The 23189-nt window shown below is 50.3% G+C and overlaps 1 protein-coding gene across 2 annotated transcripts in view; it reads right to left on the bottom strand.

Annotated features, from left to right (window-relative positions):
* CLPTM1 (CLPTM1 regulator of GABA type A receptor forward trafficking) overlaps window positions 1-23189 on the bottom strand; it is a 409252-nt gene that overhangs the window by 323743 nt on the left and 62320 nt on the right. For both annotated transcript variants that reach the window (XM_085625718.1, XM_085625717.1), the window contains exon 3: window positions 575-698. In XM_085625718.1, coding sequence (XP_085481844.1) covers window positions 575-698 — 124 coding nt within the window. The remainder of the gene's footprint in view (window positions 1-574; window positions 699-23189) is intronic.

Raw genomic sequence — 23189 nt, 5'->3', positions numbered from 1 at the left:
ACCCACCCAAATAAAATAAAAAAATATCCAAACTGGTCTTCTGCTAATAACAAGTAATAGCTGGAGGAGAACACTGAATTATGGACTGATATTAGTGTGCATAAAAGTACATCATAACAAACACACATTCATAGACTTACTGATACAATCAGTCATGCCTCTGTCTGCATTCAGGAGGGCAACTGTACTGGACAGGGGCAATCAAGACAGAATAAAGAATGCACATTCACAGGAACCCAAATCAAATGAACTTACACATTCTCGTGCCATTGTTTACAGAGTTTTCACTAAAAACAAATCCTTTTAGGAAGAGGAGGAAGATGCTACAAGGAAAAAAAAAATGTACTGTCAAGACAACGCAGGATTTCAATGAGTGACATTCTGTAGCTTCTTCAGGTACCCCTTATACAGAGATTAGCAGATTTGTCACATACTCTGTCCTCTTTCAGGCAGTAACACGAGGAAAAAGCCCTGAATGTATTTGAAAATACGAAGCCAGGTCTCAGTGGGTTGCAGGCATATCCTCCCATGGAAAGGTATTCCCAAATTAGCCTCGTCATGAATGGATAATTACCATTAATGTGTCTTTGGGGAAGAGATTCCGACTTGGAACCATGGGCACACCTGTGGGGCTGGCTTGGTCCGTAGGTGCAGAACCTCGTCGAAACCAGCTACTAATGGCCCAAATTATGAAGATTCTGCAGAAAAATAAGGGGCAAACAGAGAAAGTGAGACTAAGGTTACTTTGAAACAATAAATCAGAGAAACATTCATGAGATTAAAACATTGAACCGGTCTGCCTTCATTGCCTTCAAGGAAACAATATTCCAACTTTATTGAAAATAGGTCATTTATTACACTTTAAGCATATTCACCGCTGCAACAGTGAACTATATTTTGCAAACATCTTTCTTAAAATCGCAAAACAATGTATCTAATACACAAAATATATTTGAAATAGTAAACACATTAAACAATCTTCCGTCACATGCTCCTAAAGTTAGAAAATCCTTACACAAGCCAGGTTAATTTTCAAAGCACTAATTTGGTCACATTGTGCAAGAACTGCCCTCAAATTCTACCCACCCGCACCCCAATCCGCTTAAAAGAGACGGTTTCTAAGATGGCAAATCTGATTCTGTGGTTATTCGTGAAAGCCCTCTCCCAATTTCAGAATCATACTGTCTCCATGGAGATGAATTTCCTTAACAAGACATCCAGTTATGTGTCAAGAAACAGTCATTTTGAAAATATGATTAGAATAATCATCAAAAACTCTGGTTGTCACAGTCTAAAATCTTGGTAAGTCATTCTATATTTGTTTCACTATTTAATAAATAAGTAGTATTGTACTATTTATCCCTTTTTCCACAGCTCATGCATGTTGTGAGTCTAAAAGCCTCAGTCAGAAAATCCAACCAGATGTCCAATACATCCTACAGCGCAATCTTTTGATCAGAGTACTTACTTGCCAAGTCTACATTACTTTATGCAATACATGCCTAAAGATTTCTTTTTTTTTTAAAGTTTATTTTTTTATTAACATTTCCAGTACAGTGTACATCATCAATGCAGTATAGTCACATGATAAAGACCTCCAAGAACAGTGGTATACATTACCACCCCATCTACTGCTCCTACTGAGTTGGTGAGTCTCCCCGTTTGGGACAGCGTGCACTCTGCACGTGTGAAGTAACGGGGGAAGGTCGAGCACACACTTAACTGTGGGCTATATCCAGAGGGGTCTGGTCTCCATGACTTCTGGCTGCAGGTCTCAGGGGAGTGAGTGAGTGAGTGAGTGAGTGAGTGAGTGAGTGAGTGAGTGAGTGAGTGAGTGAGTGAGTGAGTGAGTGAGTGAGTGAGTGAGTGAGTGAGTGAGTGAGTGAGTGAGTGAGTGAGTGAGTGAGTGAGTGAGTGAGTGAGTGAGTGAGTGAGTGAGTGAGTGAGTGTGTGTGGGCCAGGAATGTGAGGGAGTCTGTACCTAAGGTGGCAGCTCCAATATCATCTGGCCTGTTCGCCGGTGGTTAGGGGCTCCTCGGTGGTGCCAGCCGCTTCCGGGTATGTGAGTAGATATGTGCGTAGCAGTTCTGCATCTATCAGTGTCTGCTCTTGCCATAAAAGCAGGTCCCTCATCCAGTCCTTAAGGGGCCCTCCCCTACCCCATTTACAAGCCACTCTCCGTTCAGCTAGTAGGAGGCTAGGGGCTCCGAATTTCCGATGTGCCGGGGGTATATCTGCCGTATATCTCAGAAGAGCGACTACTGGAGTCTGAGATTGCGGTCATGGTCATGGGTGCTAGCGCCTCGAACACCTTCTCCCAGTATAATCGAATTGCTGCGCTTTCCCATGCCAGATGCAGGGAGCCTGCGTTTCCTTGTCTGCATCTATCACAGGCATCCCGGTCTCGTACTTTGAACCTAAACAGATTTGCGGGGGTGTAGTATAATCTCTGAAGGGATTTATAATGAATCATTCTCAGTCGGTTATAGGCCGAAATTTTGCCCGTCTGTTCGCAGCAGTATTGCCATGTTTTGTCATCTAGGGACTCACCTAGTTCTTGCTCCCAATTCACCCAGTCGGTCCCCGCATGTGGGCTGGCCTCTGCCTGCGTTGCTTGGTAGATCTGGGACACCACGTGGGCAGAGTTCGTGACTTGGAGGAGCCTATGCAGTGGGCCCATCAGTAGGTGGCTCAGCAGGGTAGCCAGGAGTTTCAGCCTTCACACTCTGCCGCAACCGTATATACATAAACAAGTCCATCGGTGAAGAGTCCTTAGTGGCAAAAAACTGGTCTTTAGGTAGAAACGTGCTGTTTTTGTATTAATTGCCCCATGTGACTGTTAATTCTGGTGAGAAGTTGGCGACACAGCGCTTCACGCGTTACCTCTAGGGCAGGGTGGACAATCGCTGGGAGCAAAGGGGAGTACATCATATCTATAGTCAGTTGCTTCGCTATTTTCTGCCATGCAGTCACAGTGCCCCTCACCATGGCCATGGAGGAATATATCTCCCTCAACTGCATCTGTGTTGCCAAAAATCCAGACAGTGGAGTAGGCTGCTTAGAACATTGTTCTACCGCTAGATGAGGTATGGGGGGGGGGGGGGGGGGGGGAGGTTTGGAACCAGTAGTTCGCGTCGTGCGCCTGTGCATTAAGATAGTATAGTTCGAAATCTGGGGCTCCAAAGCCCCCTTGTGTAAATGGCAATGTTAGCGTCTCCCACTTTTTTCTAGGTTGTCGGCCTCCCCATGCTAGACAGATCATCAGGGTTTTAAGAGTCCTAAAAAAAGATGGCCAGGGAGAGAAAGGGATATTGGTAAATAAGAACAATAGTTACTTACCTGTAATCTGTGGTTCTCCAGTATTGGTGTCTTTCATAGATTCACATGCCTGAATCATTCCCCGTCGTCGGAGTGGGAGTCCCACGGTACATAAAAAAGCAATAATTATGCATATACCAAACGAAAAACCTTGGTAACCTGAACCAGGAAGTAAAGTAGCCTAAGCTACAAGGGAAAAAACTTCCACAGCTATGACTATCACTGTCATTATATACAGTCCAAACTGCAGCCAATCAGGCGACAGCACCCACCAGAATGTTCTCCTCAGAGGCTCAGGCTGTCAGATTTTCTCGCACAGGAGTGAAGTAATATACCATAGCCTAAAAAGCCTCTGAGGGGAGGTGGGCGCGTTGCATGTGAATCTATGAAAGACACCAATACTGGAGAACCACAGATTACAGGTAAGTAACTATTGTTCTTCTCCAGTATTTGGGGTGTCTTTCATAGATTCACATGCCTGAATCAGAGTAGATAGCAGTACATAACCTTTTGCTCATAAGACGCCACTTATATATATATATATATATATATATATATATATACATATACCATATACATTATGAAACAGTATAACCATACAGAAATACACGTGTTTCAATTTATGCAAAACAATTTCACATCACAAAAAGCGTCTTATAAAAGCATAGCGGAGGAGGGAGAACAGAGGCTCACCTTATTTGAAAAGATTACGTAGAACAGCTTGTCCCACTGAACCATCCGCATCACTTGCAGCTTCCAAACAGTAGTGTCTGGTAAACGTATGGCAGCTGGACCATGTTGCCGCTTTACAGATCTGGTGAAGAGGCACACCGGCGAAAAGAGCTGTAGATGACGAGATTGCTCTCGTAGAGTGTGCTCTTGGGGTCGCTTGTAGTGATCTTCCAGCTTGATCATGGCATAAACAAATTGCAGCTGAGATCCAACGAGCTATGGTTGGCTTTGATACTGAATGGCCTTGACGTGGTCTGCCATAAGCTACCAAGAGCTGGTCCGATTTGCGCAGCGGTGCTGTACGTTGTAAGTAAAACTTCAGGCATCTCTTGATGTCTAGGGAATGCAAGGCCCTTTCTGCAGCTGTTTGCGGATTTGGAAAGAACGTTTTCAAAACTATGGGTTCATTAAGATGGAAATCCGTCGGGACCTTTGGCATAAATTTTGGATTAGTGCGCAGCACCACAGAATCAGATGTGAATTGCAGAAAGGGTGGATGAATAGTGAACGCTTGAAGGTCACTAACCCTTCTTGTAGAAGTTAGAGCCAATAATAAAGAAACCTTCCAAGAAAGGAACTTTAGATCCGCCTTGTGGATGGGCTCGAAAGGATGCCTCATTAGTTGTGAAAGCACTATATTAAGGTGCCAAGAAGGAGGCGGACGCCGAATAGGCGGAAACATCCTAAATAGCCCCTTAAAAAATTGCTGGATGACTCTGTTGGAATAGAGAGAGTTAGTACCATCATGTCGGAATCTTGAAATTGCAGCCAAGAACACCTTCAAAGTAGAGTGGGAAAGACCAGACCTCGCCAATTGTAGAAAGAAAGGTAGAAGTTGTTCCGGCTTTGCGTGGATCGGATGGAGATTAACGGATTGACACCACATGCAAAACCTCTTCCACTTTAGTTTATAGGTCTTAACAGTTGCTGGTGCTCGAGCATTGGCCAAAACCTCTTGGCAGTCTGGAGGGATATCTAGGTGTGCAAATTCAAGCTGTTGAGGAGCCATGCCGCTAATCTCAGCGATGCTGGGTCCGGATGACAAATTTGACCGTTCTGAAGGGTCAGAAGATGTGGAATTGGTCGAAATTGTATGGGCTCGGCCTCCGAGAGGAGGAGAAGTTCTGTGAACCAGTACTGGCGGGGCCACCTGGGAGCAATTAAGATCATGCGGCAAGGCTGTTTGATCTTGCGCAGAACTCTTGGAACCAACGGGATCGGTGGAAAGGCGTACGCATATATTTGCGACTAATTCATCGAAAAGGAATTCCCCAGCAAGTCCTTGTGGGGAGCCCAGCTTGCGAAGAATGGGCATTTGCGGTTCTGGCTGGTCGCAAAGAGGTCTATATCGGGATGCCCCCATTCGTGAAACACTTCGTCTAGGAATGGTTGGTGTAACTCCCATTCGGGATTCGACGTTGTGGTCCTGCTGAGGGAATCCGCCAGAACATTCATGATTCCCGGGACGTGAATGGCTTTGAGGTTGATCTTGTGGCGGATCGCCCAATCCCAAATCTCTTGCGCTTGCTGGGATAGGAGGGCCGACCTCGTCCCGCCTTGTTTGTTCACGTAATGCATACTTGTAGTGTTGTCTGTTCTTACAAGTATGCATGCTCCTCGGATGATGGTCTGGAAGGATTTTAGAGCCAGGAATATGGCTCGCAGTTCTAGCAGGTTGATATGCCACTTTCTTTGTTCTAGAGTCCACCTGACATTGATTGTCATTCCTTGAAGGTGCGCTCCCCAACCCTTGAGGGATGCGTCTGTGGTGACTGTGAACTCCGGCATTTCGACCAGAAATGGGCAACCCTCTTTCAAGTGGTCCATCTGACTCCACCATTGAAAGGCCTCTCGCATTCGTGGGGTGATGTGAATGAGATCCTCGAATGACCCTGTGATCTGAAGCCATTGCAGATTGAGTTCCTCCTGCAATGGTCTCATTCTGTACCGACAGTTGGGAATGAGATGAATGCAAGACGAAATCATCCCTAGGAAGGATTTGTATACACGGACTGAAACGCACTCTTGATTTTAGAGAGCGCGCAAGATTGCATATTTTGGTTTGCCTTTCTTTTGATACGAAGGCTTTGACCAGATCCGTGTTCAACGTTGCTCCTAGAAACGTTCTTCTTTTGCGAAGGAATTAGATGTGATTTCTCCAGATTTGTTGATAGACCCAGGGATTGGAAGAGTAAAAGGCATTTCTGAACATGCTCGGATGCTACCTTGGCGGAACTTGCCTTGATAAGACAGTCGTCCAGGTACGGGAATATCTGAACTCCCTGCAGACGGAGATGCGCAGTCACTGGCACTATGACCTTTGTGAAGACTCTGGGTGCAGAACGGAGTCCAAATGGGAGGACTTTGAATTGGAAATCCCTGCCAGCCACTCTGAACCGTAGATATTTTCTGTGCCTTGGTAGGATTGGTAAGTGAAAATAGGCGTCCTGCAGGTCGAGGGTGGCCATGTAATCTCCCATCGAAAGCAACTGCAGAATTTCTTGGAGCGTCAACATCCGGAACGACATTTTCTTTAGTGTAAGTAAAGAAAGAAAGTATTGCTCCATTATTTTGCCATTTGAACAGTTAACACTGTTCATGGGTTGCACCTATTTAGTAACAGTTTAACACCCAAACAGCAATAAACTACAGAAAGGTGAGCAGTAATTAAACATTTGCAAAGGGCCCTATACTGTGTAGCAACACATGTTGCTGCGTTTTTAGTAACTGTTGAACCGCTTAACCTAGAAACATATTTTTTTGTTAAAATCTGCAGATTATGCAGATTTCGGATTACGTGGCAAAAGCGACAGGTCCATAATTATGCAAATAACGTCAGGGCCGCATAATTGCGGTGGCCCTGAACATATGGTGTTCGCCTTCCATCGCTCTACAAGATACACAGTTTGCAACATTCCTCTCAGAAGCATCTGTGCTGAACCCACCTTTGCTACCGGAAGTCCTGCTGTGCACAGGCACGTTATCCCTGCACGCTCTTGGCCACGCGCCCCAGCAGCTCCCCTCGTCCTGGGGCCCTCTGCTCACTCAGGTTGTGCAGGCCTCTCACGTGAAGTTTTCCCACAGCGCTCTGATGAATAGCTCTGAGCCATTCATTTCAGAAGAACGTTTTGCTGGCTGGGACTCAAGAGAAGGCCACCGAGTACTTCCTGCTTGCCACAGAAGCCGCACGAGCTGATGGAAAGGGCGCACACTGTATCCTGCCTGAAATTAGCAATTCAGGTGAACATTACAACCAACGCCCACGTGTGATCGCCTAATTATGCAGACCTGGCATATTGGACAGATGCACACGGGGTGGAAACGAAGGCAAGAAAGCGACAGAAGGGGAACTGGGTTCACTACACGCAGTGTACCAGAGCAGATGCAATCTGGAGTATGCAGGGGAAACCGGAGACTTCACACAATAGCGCTCTTAAAGGCAGGCTGGCGTCGGGCCACACACAACTGACTCCGCCACAGCTCACATGGCCTACCTTTTGTGGATTCTTTTATTTACAAAAAAATGTGGAGGGAAACAAAACGCAGACACAGGCTGCCCTGTGATGTCCGAGCAACGGAAAGTGACACGGAGTCTGTTTACAAGCAGAGGGCACCGGAAGACACCACCGCCTTTCTCCAAGGTGAAGCAGAAATGCCTCGGAGAAACGCAGTGGCGTTTTCAGATTCGGGGGCGTGTTTTACTTTTTCTCTCATCTTGCCATTGGCTGGAGGAGAGAAAAACACGCCCAGAGAAAACCTCGGAAAAAACACGCCCCCGAATCCGAAAAGGACGGGGCTTGTTTTGCGAGACAAACCTCTTCTCCAATGGCTGGCCAGCATTTAAGAGGCCATCCAATGGAGAAGAGGAGAGAAAAGGGGCGGGTTCAAGCCCCTCTTCTCCAAGTCATTAAATCTCACGAGCGAGACTGCGCAAGCGCAGCCTTCGCTAGCCGAGACCTAAAAAGGGAAGGGATCAACAAAGCCTTTTCTCTAAATACTTCCAAATATCAGACTGCACCAAAATGTTTAAAGGAGTTCATCCCTCTATGTCTTGCCAGACAATTGTCCCTTGACCATAGTGGAGACCCCACTGTAGGAAGCTATCTCTGCATATGGTATGCCCACTTGGTGGTTATACCGAGCAGAGTTCAGGAGTTTTCCAAAAGTGTACAGGGCTCAAGGTAAAACCCAAAGGACTCGGACTACACTCTCTATTATGCCACCCTCCTGTGGAAGTGGGCATAGACCTAGTCTTGGTTGGAGGGGTCCCCCTTCATCTTCAAGATGTGCTTCACCTTGCCTCCCCCACCTTAGGGGTGGAGTTGGCAGAGGTGGGCACACCTCCAAGTCTTCTACGTTACCCCGCAGGTTTTCCAGCCCAAAGTGGGGGTGTAACCTGGGGGCTGCCATCTGCTGCTAGCAGCAGAGGCTGTGGGTCGCATTACAAAGGTGGCAGGCATTTGAGGCTTCCCCTTTGAGTACTGGCCCATCCTGAGGGAGAAGGTGTGACACCTCTGCCTAGAATGTGCACGGTTTCTGGTCCCAGAGAGCAGGGGCTCCTTACCTAGAGGTCCAGAATGTGGCGGTGGCTGGCTGCCTACAGCCGGTCAGAGACCACCTCTGAGGTGCCCTCCCAGTACATGGTACAATAAATCTCACACTAGTATCACCATGGATTTATTGAAAGGAGTAATTGGATACCAAACACTCCTGCGTTCAGTGAAGCCATAATGGTGCTGTGGAACTCGGGTTGTTAAGTTCCCAGCCCATGTACTCTCCCCGGCTTCCCTTTCACTTACAATATTAAGGAATGGACCCTTAAATGTATGAGGCATACCTGCTCATGCAGATCTGCCCTCACCTGTGGTATAGTGCACCCTGCCTTAGTGCCGTGGGCCTGCTAGAGGGGTGACTTACCTATACCTTCAAGCAATGCTGGCAGGCAAGGCACCCAAGCAGGGTGCCATGCCAACGTTGTCGTTTTCTTCCTCACGGGGCATGCAAGCAGCTAGGACAGTGGCATGGTCCCAGTGAGGGGGTCCCAGAGGAACCTCTTCAGCTTCCAGGCCCTAGGTGCCCAGGGTACCATTTACTAGGGATTTACTTACTTGGTAGAAGTACCAATTGTGGATATGATTTTGGGGAAAAGCACTGGCACAGGGGACCTGGTTGAAAGGGACCCTGTGTACTACAATTGAAACCACATCAAATCCAGGCAAAACGTGGGGGCTAACATGCAAAAAAAGAGGTACTTTCTCACACCCCCCCGAATACACCTACAGCCACTCAGGTCAATAAATTAATCTGCCATTTTCAAAACTGGGTATCATTCTTAACAACCTAAAGAATGTTCTACCAACAATGACCCTCATGTAAACTACATGAAATCAAAACACATTGCAACTGACAGCGTAGCCCACAAAATTTGGTACACATTAACCTTTTCGGTATTGTTAAAGTGGATAATCTCCCAACTAGGGAAAAAAGAGGAACACCCTGTTGAAGTCTAGTCAACCAAATTAGTAATCTTTTGCAATACTTTGCAACTGACGATAAACATCGAAACATTCATTATTCACAAAAAAAACCTCAATCACATGCCATTTGAATTAGTGCATAAAATGCTGTCCATGAAGCGCTAGGACCGCTACCACCACTGCTCAAAAGTCCACTGAATAAGTGCTCCACGTTAATTACAGCAGTCTGCAATACCAGACAAAACAAACTCTCCTTCTGAAAAAGCCATCTCAGGTTAAAAAAAAACAACCACCTAAAGAATCCTTTAAATGGAAAGCATCAATGAAAGAGTGTTCATAAGTCCTCTGAATATGCAGGAAAAAACTGAGTGGGTGCTGTCCAGAGTATAGAGGATTTGAAGGGTTAGTCTGGTACATTGCATCGCCGCCATCTTGGGGGTAGTTTAGGGACTCTGTAGAGGCGCCACTTACGCGAGTGCTTAGTTGGAGACACAGGAGGCGAGGCCCCTACTTAAGACGAGTGGAACAAGCAGCTCACTCCTTTGACATCGTCCTACTAATCTTGCAGCGGACAGCACGAATCACCTGCATTATCGAGTGGAGCTTTCCCATTAGGCCAGCACAGCGCGTGGAATTAGCAGCACGTTTTTTAACCGAGTGCCCGTTTTTTATTAAAACATATTGCTTATTTTATTATTTGTTGTACCCTTGTTTAGGAAATAATTTTGAGAGTAGCACTTACCTGCATTTTAAATTGGGACCCTCACTGCGCTTTGCGCAGGTCGTTAGTCTGGTACATTGCATCGCCGCCATCGTGGGGGTAGTTTAGTGACTCTGTAGAGGCGCCACTTCTGCGAGTGCTCTAGTTGGAGACACAGGAGGCGAGGCCCCTACTTAAAGCTACCATGAAGACGCGCAGCGGAAGCGCCGTCTCAGCGCCAGAGTCGCGCCAGAGTCGCGCCAGAGTCGCGCCAGAGTCGCGCCAGAGTCGCGCCAGAGTCGCGCCAGAGTCGCGCCAGAGTCGTGCCCGTCTGTGCCCAGGCAGGCCCAGGCGGGCTTAGGGCCTGATACTATGTCGAATCCTAATCCCGTGAGGCGCTCTTATGAGCGCGACGATCTCATGGCTCTTCAGCACGCACTACCTAATAGCGATGATCCTTCTATGCGACGCCCATCTCCCCCTTCAGTTGGAGGGGTAAGGAGGAATCCTTCTGCTATTAAAGATAAAAATGACCTGGCTATAGGTCTGCTTAATTGCAGATCCCTCCCTCGTCATGCAACAGAAGTCAACCTACTCATCCAAGACTCTGCTCTAGACGTTTTGTTTCTAACGGAAACTTGGTTAACTCCCAGTTCCGATGCAGACATTGTGGAGGCCCTTCCGCCGGGCTACCTTATCTGTCAGGTAGATAGACCAGAGGGGCGAGGGGGCGGCCTCGCCATTGTTTATAGGAGCCTGTTCATCTGCAGGGCACAGAATGGCCAACTCTCGGATTGTGAGAGCTGCCACTTCGCTCTCAGGATATCCCCGACAGTGTCTATATCAGGTTTGTTGATTTATCGGCCCCCGGGCGCACTGGGTAATTTTGTAAGTTCCCTTGTTGAATCAGTGACGATCCTGGCCACATCTACGGCTAATTTCACGGTGTTGGGTGACCTCAATCTTCACTTCAACGAGCCCACTGACCAAACGGCTCTGGATCTCCAGAGCGTTTTAAAAGAGTGTGAGTTGAACCTAATTAACTCTGGGCCCACTCACGAAAAGGGACACCTACTCGACCCGATGTTCTCAAACATTCCCCGCTTTACAGCTAAGCCTGCCCTTCCCCTTCCATGGTCAGACCATTTTTTGGTTCCAGTTTTCTGGCAAATTGACCCACTATCTACAAGTACCAAACAGGCCTTCCTAGTGGATAGAGCCTGGTCCAGATTATCGGTTGATAACTGGACCTCTCAACTGGAAGACACGCTCCCTCCTTCTGAGTCGGACCCAGTTAAGGCCGATGCCAATATTAACAACTGGCTATCTGCTTCCCTGGACACTCTGATTCCTAAAAAGAGAGTTCAAAAGAGGGAGAAACGAGTTGGCTCGGCTCAGTGGTACTCTGTAGAGCTGCGCACCCTCAGGAAGGGATGTAAAAGGATGGAGAGGTTATGGAGGAAGAACTGGGAAGTTCCTAGGAGAGAAGAATATCGTGCTGCAATGAGGGGCTATAAGTCTGCTCTGCGACTCGCGAAAGCCCTATTCTTTGAAGACCGTATTAAATCTGCCTCTAGTTCTTCCAGGGAGAGTTTCAAAGTGCTTAGAGAACTGCTTAAAGTTCCGGAGCCGGCTGCTACGCATGACAAACAAAAAAGCACGGAACTAGCGGAGTTCTTCCACACAAAAATTGAGAAGATCTTAAACTCCCTGCCCCAGCCCAGGCTATCTCAGGACTATGGCAAGCAGATCGGGGGAACTCAGGCCAGAAAGATCGTTTTCGACCTCGACACCTTTGGCCCAGTATCAGTGAGCGATGTCGCCAAAACTCTATCTTCGATTAAAAGTGGTTCCCCCATGGACTCGGTTCCCATGAAGTTCCTTAAACAGGTAACAGCGGCCATTGCAGCTCCCGTGACAGATCTAATGAACGCCTCTTTTATCCAGGGTTTGGTGCCACCCACTTGGAAAATGGTTTTTTTTAAAAGAGCCTTAACAACAGCCAATCTGGATCCCACTGTCCTGTCGAACTTTAGGCCCATCTCGCTGCTGCCGGGCCTCAGCAAAATTGCTGAACGGTTGGTCAACAAGCAGCTGTCAGCCTTTTTGGAGTCGAATGGACTCCTTCGGCCATCTCAAACTGGATTCCGCCCAGGCCAGGGCACCGACACAGCCCTCGTGGCGGTCGTGGATGAAGCCAGACGGATCCTGGACTCAGGAGGATCAGTGGCAGTGATCCTCCTGGACCTCAGCGCGGCGTTTGACACCGTGAGCCACCAGTTGTTGATCCAACGGCTGGCTGAGGTAGGGGTGTCTGGGGTGGCTCTGCAGTGGCTGAGATATTTTCTCTCGGATCGAACTTACCAGGTTTGGGATGGCTCGGAGAGATCCAAATCAATTCCCCTCCAGTGTGGAGTGCCACAGGGCTCCTCGTTGAGCCCTACATTATTTAATGTTTATATGGCCCCCCTGGAGGACGTAGTATCCCCTTATGACATCAAAATCGTCAGCTATGCTGACGATACGCAGCTAGTTGTTTCCCTATCCCATCTGGCCGACAATCCGGACACCTTGAATTCCTGTCTGGTGGATGTCCATACTTGGATGGGAGAATCCTCCCTCAAGTTAAACGGCTCAAAGACGGAAATACTGCTGCTGGGGAGTAAAGCTACCCTTCTCCCCTCGCTCAGTTGGCCGGGTTGTATGGGTGAGCCCCCGGCCCCCAAAGAAGCAATTAAGAGCCTTGGAGTCTGGCTAGAACCGGACTTGTCATTCCGCACTCAAGCCAAGAAAACAGCAGGAGTGTGCTATGCTTTGCTTAGGTCGGCTCGGAAAATCTTTCCTCTTCTTCCGTTAACATCGAGGAAGCTGTTGATTCAGGGTCTTATAACATCTAGACTAGATTATAGCAACGCCATTTTTTTGGGCGCCCCTGAATCGACCTTCAAGACCCTTCAACAGGTCCAAAACGCAGCGGCAAGGCTGCTTATGGACATTCAGAGGACGCAATCAGCGAAACCGGCATTGAAGGCATTGCATTGGCTCCCTGTGCGGGAGAGAGTGACTTTTAAGGCACTTTGTACTGCCCATAAAATCCTCTCAGGGAAAGGCCCCCTCATTTTAAAAAACCTAGTTACGTCATACAAAGCAAGTAGAACGCTGCGATCAGAGAGGAAATATCTCTTGCTAGTTCCTAGAGTTAAAAAGGCCCGCACAGGCGGGAGAAGATTCTCATTTAATACGGCAAAGCTTTGGAACTCGCTTCCTCTAAAACTACGCGCTGAGCCCTGCACACTGCGTTTCCGCAAAGGTCTTAAAACCTTTTTGTTTCCCGGATAATGCGTCAATTCTGTCTCCCATTACCATCGGATGTTTGTCTGGAAGCGCCGGGATGCCCAAGGGTAGCTGCGCGCTATATAAGATTTTAAATAATAATAATAATAATATTGGAGAGGGTCTCTGGATCTTTCTCAAACCGCACGGCTGGTGCGTTCTCTCCTAGAAATTGACTTGTGACTGTACATTACAACATGATAGATCACTTGTGACATGGTATGAGGAAACCAAAACTACACTGATGACTGAGTGCCTTTCGGCTCCTTTGCTGTGCAGCTTCATTTGGGTCTTGAGTAAACAGGTGGGATAAGTCCTGCCAACCAGCTTTCTCATCCTCGCCTAGCTACAGTCAAATCAAATGCCGTTCTGGTGAATGTCATCAGTACCAAATCAAATGCAGAAACATAGATCATTCTTTTCCCCTCTCTCTATCGCACTCATTAACCCTCACCACTCAGGAGTAGTTGCTTTATAGAAGGTGCCAAACTCCTGCATATCCAGTATAAGAATTATCCCTTAGCTGCCATCCACTAAAGGTGATGTGGGAGAAAACCAAGCAAAACAGTTAACTGAATCCCCACCATTTCACTACGACAGTTCATTAGGACAAAGGGATTATGGTTCCCAGTAGGGGCAAATAAGGGGGTATAAGATCATTATAGATTCAGTTCTGATGTCAGTGCCTTCAACCAAAGCCAGTGTATAAATATGACATCTGTTGAGAACAACATGTGTCACTTAAACAAAGAAATAGGGGGGGGGGGCTAACTTTTTAATTTCGTTCTACGAAAATCTCATTTGACAATCCAGTGATAAACTTTACAGAATATTCAAAGGCTATCTCGGTGAAGTCCCTTCTTCCAGATACAGGATAACACCTCCACTTGTATGAGGCAACTACTGTTAGTGGGGACTCTACACGAGGGTTAGCATGCCTGAGTCTGGTGACTGGAAGCACAGTGGCAAAATAGAGACTAGAGCAGGAGAACCTTCTCAGGCCCATCACAGTTTCCACAACATTTGCACAAACAAAAAAAATCTTCAACTGAATCTTAGACCTAAAAATGCTATACTAAACAAAAATAAAGTAATAAAAACTTGTACAAAGTTCCCTAGAGTACCAATCTTATTTCAATTCAACTTGGTGCCAGAGACCAAGAAGGCCGCATGGGGCTGTCTTATTCCCTAAAGGAGGAATCATCCATTTGCACATTGAGTGGTAGACACATCCGGATAAATTAACTAGGAAGCTTTACTGATACTCAGTGTGTCACCAACTTCGCATTCAGAATAAACTTAAGGACATGTGAGAAAAGGAATTTACATTACGCTTCACTTGACTAACAAAGGACTGGGGTAATGCCGACCTCAATACAAGTCCTAGGGTTTCATAGGACATTCTCTACCAGCAAACAAGCAACTGACTTAGCCAAGATAAGTCAGCGAGCTGGTGCAGGAACCAACTACCCATCATTGCTTCGTGAATTCACCAGTGGATAAGAATTCCAATTATTACTTTGGCGAAATGTAGGTTGTATGGAATAATATGGGAAAGGATACTATAGGTTGAGATACAAGTATTGAAAGGGATAATATGGGATAGGACACAATGTTGGGTCAAATATAGAATAAGGGATGGGAATATAATATGGAATATATGAGAATGAATTTATGAGAAAATATGAGTGGCATTACACAAAATGGGATGGATATATAATATGAGATTTGTATATGGAATTGGACAGATTATAGATCGTGAAAACACACCAGAAATTTCACTATTCAAAACGAAGGGCACAGACTCCAAGATACTTCGGTGCAAGATTATTTTTCATATTCACATATGTTCATGACATGTTTGGGCCACTAAACGTGGCTTTGATCACATATGTGCTGCTGCATTTTTTCAACCAGCTTATATAAACACAAATATATGGGTAGTGGCAACTGAAAACAAGCATTTACAATGCAACGGTCTCGGCATTCTTAAAGTTAGAGCTATTGGCATTGCTCATGACATTTTTGTTTTTAAAACATTTAACCCCTTGAGTGCCCCGCCCTTTCCCCGCCCTGTGCCGGCCCTTTCATTAGCGGGCGGGGTTCATGACGAGATAGTCTCGTCATGGGCACAGCGCAACCGCGGCCCATGACGAGACCATCTCGTCATGTGCACTCAAGAGGTTAAAGAAACAGCATTGTTATTTACAATGTCAATAGCGTAATCACTCTCAAATGCGAGACCAATTGAATTTGCACCCACCCACACAGCGCCACCCACAGCGCCAGCCACCCACCCACACACAGGGAGACACACACAGAGCCCCCCCCACACACACAGAGCCACCCACACACAGCCACCCACACACACAGAGCCACCCACACACACAGAGCCACCCACACACACAGAGCCACCCACACACACACAGCCACCCACACACACACACAGCCACCCACACACACACAGCCACCCACACACACACACAGCCACCCACACACACACACAGCCACCCACACACACACACAGCCACCCACACACACACAGCCACACACACACACAGCCACCCACACACACACACACACACAGCCACCCACACACACACACACACAGCCACCCACACACACACACACACAGCCACCCACACACACACACAGCCACCCACACACACACACAGCCACCCACCCACCCACACACACACAGCCACCCACACACACACACACAGCCACCCACACACACACACACAGCCACCCACACACACACAGCCACCCACACACACACACACACAGCCACCCACCCACAGCCACCCACCCACACACACAGCCACCCACCCACACACACAGCCACCCACACACACACACAGCCACCCACACACACACACAGCCACCCACACACAGAGCCACCCACACACAGAGCCACCCACACACAGAGCCACCCACACACACACAGAGCCACCCACACACACACAGCCACCCACACACACACAGAGCCACCCACACACACAGAGCCACCCACACACACACACACAGAGCCACCCACACACACACAGAGCCACCCACACACACACAGAGCCACCCACACACACACAGAGCCACCCACACACACAGAGCCACACACACAGAGCCACACACACAGAGCCACCCACACAGAGCCACCCACACAGAGCCACCCACCCACACAGAGCCACCCACCCACACAGAGCCACCCACCCACACACACAGAGCCACCCACCCACACACACAGAGCCACCCACACAGAGCCACCTACCCACACACACAGAGCCACCCACACAGAGCCACCCACACAGAGCCACCCACACACACACAGAGCCACCCACACACAGAGCCACCCACACACACACACACAGCCACCCACACACAGAGCCACCCACACACACACACACAGCCACCCACACACACACACAGAGCCACCCACACACACACACACACAGAGCCACACACACACACACAGAGCCACCCACACACACACACACACAGAGCCACACACACACACACCCACCCACACACACAGCCACACACACACACAGAGCCACCCACACACAGACAGAGCCACCCACACACAGACAGAGCCACCCACACACAGACAGAGCCACCCACACACAGACAGAGCCACCCACACACAGACAGAGCCACCCACACACAGACAGAGCCACCCACACACAGACAGAGCCACCCACACACAGAGAGCCACCCACACACAGAGAGCCACCCACACACAGAGAGCCACCCACACACAGAGAGCCACCCACACACAGAGAGCCACCCACCCACACAGAGAGCCACCCACCCACACAGAGAGCCACACACAGCCAGCCACCCACACACAGCCACCCACCCACACACAGCCACCCACCCACCCACACACAGCCCCCCACCCACACACAGCCACCCACCCACAGCAACCCACACACAAATAGAGCCACCCACACAGAGCCACCCACACAGAGCCACCTACACAGAGTTACCCACACACAGACAGCCACCCATGCATAGAGCCACCTACAGAAAAAAGCCACCCACACAGAGCCACACACAGAGGCACACACATATAGAGCCTCCCACACACACAAAGCCACACACACAGAGCCACACATACACACACAGATATAGACACATACACATTGATCTTGGGAGCCAAAGCAGAAGTGGCACCGTGGTTTCTAGATCTTTGCATTTATCACTAAAAATTAAGTTGGCAGGTCTGCACCACAAACATTTCAATCTCACCTTCTCCGATTTGCATCATTTTTGTCTCTCTCTGCCCCTCGCTTCTTTGCCACCTCAAGTTCCTGTCTTTTCACAAAGCTCACACAGCTCCCACCCGCCCCCACCACTGAGAAGGGTGAGAAAAATAGCACCTACGTCTGGTGGCTTCCAGGCCAGGAAGCAGCTGGTCATTTGTGTGCAGTTGCCAAAAGGCACGGTTTAGCCCAGGATCATAAATGTGTCAGTGCAGATGCTGGGAGCTGATACAAACCAATGTTGCATTGTCTGCCATCGGCCTTTGCTGAGCAGAAAAAGGATTGTGTGTGGGTGCTTGTACAACATGCTCAGCTCCAGCTTGTCAATGTAGTGACTAATCGGTAGATCTTACTCCGCCCCCCAATCCCAATAGCTATACGAAGGTTAAGTGGGGGTAAAGGCAGTGAGGGCGACCACTGTGTGGAATAGGAGAAAGGTTTACGTTTATTAACTCGTGTTTTGGGGATGGGGGTGTCAAACTAGTTGGCAACACAGATATTGTGGTTAACTTTTAATCAATGTAGCCTGGAACTTTCCTACTCTCCTTCGACCCTCCCTTTCAGATTCCTTCCTCCCCTGTTTTCCTGTCGCTTTGACGTGGTCTGGGCAAGTCGGGCTGCGCAGACACCGATGGTGCAGCCGGGCATCCCTTTCGTCATTCCCTTCTCCGTTTATCATTGTGTCTCTTTACTCCCCCCTCCTCCCCTAGTTCCAGTCAAGATCTCTCCCTCTCGCGTCGGCTTCTTCACAGCGCGTTGAAGCTGCCTAATGATATTCTAAGCGCTACACAATAAAAGACAACCAGACCAGACAATATACGTCGCTAGTCCTAGCCTGGGCTTTGAAACGACTCCCTTGTAGCCACATTGCAAAGCAAACCCCAGGGCTGGAAAGTTCCCTTTGATTCCGCAGCACTTGGGAGACTTTGAATCGATGCGACACCACGAGCTAGAACTACCAGTCCCAGGAAGCTATGGGAGAGACTTTTGGAGCAAAGTTCATGTTTGAACCATGATGATCCCTGGGAGTGATTTCATCGGAGGCGATGCCACTGTACTAAAGGCATCTCAAGCCCTCTCGTATCAGGATCCAATTCGCCCTCTCTCAGACACCACCTGACACTATTTCCCTTTTCCTATTAATTGGACTGTTGGCGCAGAGCTCGTCTGTGGCTGTCCACGGTGGTGGTGTTGGGGGGGGGAGGGGGGGGGGTGTGCTGCAGGGTGAGGGTTACTTTGACGGACACTGGCCCCATCAGCGCGTGTGTGGAGTGGAGTGGACAGTTCTGAATAGGGCTGTTTGGCATAATAAGGTGGTAAGAGGGGTATTCACCGTAAGCAAGGGCCTTAACAAGTTGAAGTCCTGGTTCTGGGAGCTGCCCGCGTTACCTGCATGCCCAAAGTGTGACTAACTTTGACTTCAAGCAAACAAAGTCATTCCGGCTGGAATATTTGCATACGAGGTGACCCACCTGCGGTTCGGCCCCAGATCACCCCTACTTATACGTTCCCGCGGCAGGGCTCTTTGGTGTCGTCTTATGTAAAGAGCAGTAGTGGCCCACCCTACAACGGGTGCAAGCCATGAACTTCCCGTAGTACTACTTACCCGGTGGGACACATGGAGGCAGAAGGAGGCTGGTTCACCGGAAACCCGAAACTATAGACACAATAAATCCCCATGGTGGCTCAGCAAGTTCGAAGGTCACCGCTGCAAGATGCAGCGATCGAAATAGTCGGGGGTGCAACAATCATTCAAGGGAGTCGCCTTTCTCCGAGGTCAGCCAGAAATGCCTCGGAGAAACGCAGTGTCGTTTTCGGAATCGGGGGCGTGTTTTTCTTTCTCTCCTCTTGCCATTGGCTGGAATGTTTACATTCCAGAGGAGAGAAAGAATCGAAAAAAACACGCCCCCGAATCCGAAAAAGACGGGGCTTGTTTGGAGAGACAATGCTCTTCTCCAATGGCTGACCAGTATTTTAGAGCCAATGCAGAAGAGGTAAAAAAAAAGGGGCGGGTTAAAGCCCCACTCCAAAACATTAAATCTCGGAGCGAGACTGCGCAAGAGCAGCCTTCGAGCCGAGACCTAAAAAGACTACACATCTTTACAATTAACAGAACAGATATTAGAAAAAATGAAAGCTAGACTACGCTCTCCATTCAAAACAAAGCAGGGACGGACTCCAAGATACTAAGGGGTTGTTAGAAGGGCGATCTCCGGGGGGGGGGGGGTCAGATGGTGTCGGACTGACCACCCCGAGAGCCACCGTCCGTAGGAAAGTAGCCGAGCCTCGCTGAGAAGCCTCCTGGGCGAGGTCCTTTTCCTATGATCGTACCAGCCAAGCAATCCCACCACCACAAAGGGACACAACAAGGGTTATCAATTCTCAAAAGTCTTTTATCTGTATTTAAAGGCAGGTTTCCGTGGCAATATTTACAGGTGGAACGAGGGATCCAACAGAGTCTCAGGGTCTTTTAGGGACGGGGTAGCGGGACAGTCTCAGTACCAGCCTGGTACGGGAACACCCTGCGCCCAGCTCTCAATCCTCGAGCTGGGGGAGGTTCCGGGAGCCGGGACGTCGTCCGCAGGGCTCGGGGGGATGCTTCGGTGAGGCCGAGCCGCGACGCAGTAAGCAGGGCTCCGGTGGTTACTTCAGCGAGGCCGAGCCGCGACGAGGTCAGCAGGGCTCCGATGGTTAGCTCAGCGAGGTCGAGCCGCGACGAGGTCAGCAGGGCTCCGATGGTTAGCTCAGCGAGGTCGAGCCGCGACGATGTCAGCAGGGCTCCGATGTTCCGTGAGGGTCTTCTTCTCAGCCAGGGGGAGCCGCGACGCAGTCAGCAGGGCTCGAGTTCCAAGTTCCAGGCAATGAGTCTCTCTCCGTAGGGTCAGCCGCGATCCGATCAGCAGGGCTCTTGACTCCAGGATACAACTGCCGTCCTGGTTTTGGGCTGCCCCAGATATATGGCTGGAGCCCTTTGATGTCCGGACCCTCGCGCCTGGGGGAGTCGGAGGGGCCGGGATGAGAGGGTCCAGACACCCAGCGGGGGTGGGGGGGGGGGGGGGGGAAGCCAGCGCCCAGGGAGGCCGGAGGCGATCGGAGCCAGGCGTGGAGTGGTACTCGACCCCCTTGGTCGGATCTTGGCGCCTCGATGTCGGGGCTTCGCTGGGACCGAGGCCGGGGCAGGCCGCGTCGCGAAGGCTGGTGCGGGTAGCGGGGTACAATCCAGGGGGACCCTGAAGGGTTGGGCTGCCCAAGAGGCCGGGTCCAACAGGCGTCCCCCCCAGCTGAAGGCAGGGAGAGTCACCCATCGTCTTGGGGGTTCTCCTCGCCGAGGCGGAAGAAGCGGGACAGGCCGTCGGCGTTGGCGTTGCCGGGCCGATGGTCTACAGTGAAGTCCATCCCCTGCAGAGAGATGGACCATCGCAACAACTTCGGGTTCTCACCTCTCATCTGCATTAACCACCGCAAGGGCCGGTGGTCGGTTTGGACCCGGAAGTGGGTGCCGAAGAGGTAGGGCCGGAGCTTCTTGAGGGCCCACACCACGGCGCAGGCCTCCCGTTCAATGGTGCTCCATCTCTGTTCCCGGGGCAGCAGGCGCAGGCTGATGAAGGCCACCGGCTGGTCAACCCCCTCAGAGTTCACTTGGGACAAGACAGCCCCGACTCCGTACTCCCAGGCATCAGTGTGTACCACGAACTCTTTGCTGTAGTCGGGGGCTTGTAGCACGGGGGCGGTACACATCGCTGTCTTGAGGGTCTCGAAGGCCGCCTGACAGAGGGGCGTCCAGTGCACCTTCTTTGGTTGCTTCTTTGATGTGAGCTCCGTGAGGGGGCCCACAATGCTTCCATAGTTCTGAATGAACCGCCTGTAATAGCCCATGAGACCCAGGAAGGCCCTCACAGCGGTTTGGGTGGTTGGGGGCTCCCAGGCCACGATGGCGTCGATCTTTGGCTGGAGGGGAGCCACATGGCCGCTCCCCACTTGATGTCCCAGATAGGCCAAGGATCCGTAACCTATCTGACACTTGCTGGCTTTTACTGCGAGTCCGGCCCTTTGGAGGGCGGTCAGGACCTCCCAGAGGTGCCTCAGGTGCTCGGCCCAGTGGCTGCTGAACACCGCAATATCAACCAGGTAGGCGGCGCTGAACGCTTCTAGGCCGGCCAGTACCTTATTCACCAGTCTTTGGAAGGTCGCCGGGGCATTTTTCATGCCGAAGGGCATCACTCGGAAGTGGTTGTGGCCATCGGGGGTGAAGAAAGCAGAACGCTCTTGGGCGCCTGGGGTGAGCCCGATCTGCCAGTATCCGGCGGTGAGGTCAAAGGTGCTAAGGTAGCGGGCTCCTCCTAGGCGGTCGATCAGTTCATCTGCCCGGGGAATGGGATGGGCATCGGTTTTGGTGACTGCATTCAATCCCCGATAGTCCACGCAAAACCGGAGCTCCGGGGTGGTGCCCGGGGCGGCAGCTTTCTGCACCAGGACCACAGGGCTGGCCCAGGGACTGGCAGAGGGTTCGACGACCCCCAGGGCCAACATCTTGGAGACCTCGGCGTGGATGCAGGCCCGACCCGGTCGTGGACCCGGTAGGCTCGGTGTTGCACAGGGGGGCTGTCCCCGGTGTCGACGTCGTGGAGGCCCCATCGGGTGACTCCGGGAGTGAGGGAGAAGAGAGCAGCGAAGTGATGCAGCAGTCCTTGACAATCTTGGCACCGCTCTGGAGTCAGGGTGGCGGAGAGGATGACTCCCTCTACGGAGCCGTCCTTTTCGGAGGTTTTCAGGAGGTCGGGTAGGGGCTCGGAGGAGTCTTCGGCCCCATCGTCCGTAGCCATCAGCAGGCTAAGTTCCGTTCGGGCAAAGTGGGGTTTGAGCCTGTTGGCATGGAGAACCCGGAGGGGGTTCCTGGGGGACTCCATGTCGACCAGGTAGGTGACTGGGCTCTTCTTCTCTACCACCTTGAAGGGCCCGGTCCATTTGTCCTGGAGAGCACAGGGGTCAACGGGCGACATGACCCAGACCTGCTGGCCTGGCTCGAACTCGATGGAGGAGGCGTTCTGGTCATACCAGCGTTTCATTTCCTCCTGGCTGGCCTCGAGGTTGGCTTCGGCCAGCTCCCTGAATTTCCGGGTTTGATTCCACAGGGTCAGAAGGTACCGGTAGACGTCGGGAGGAGCATCTTGGACGGTAGTCTCCCAGCCTTCTTTTACCAGGCTGAGGGGGCCTCGGACAGGGTGTCCGTACAAGAGTTCGAAGGGGCTGAACCTCAGAGACTTTTGCGGGACCTCCCCATAGGCAAACAGGAGGCAGGGCAGCAGGACGTCCCATTTGCGTCTCAGGGGCTCCTCCAGGCCTTTGATCATTCCTTTCAACGTCCGGTTA

This window comes from Triturus cristatus, chromosome 9, assembly GCF_964204655.1.
Source record: "Triturus cristatus chromosome 9, aTriCri1.1, whole genome shotgun sequence".
In the NCBI taxonomy this organism is placed as follows: Eukaryota; Metazoa; Chordata; class Amphibia; order Caudata; family Salamandridae; genus Triturus; species Triturus cristatus.
Note: the sequence above shows the minus strand (reverse complement) of the source record. Positions and strands in the feature narration are given on the sequence as shown.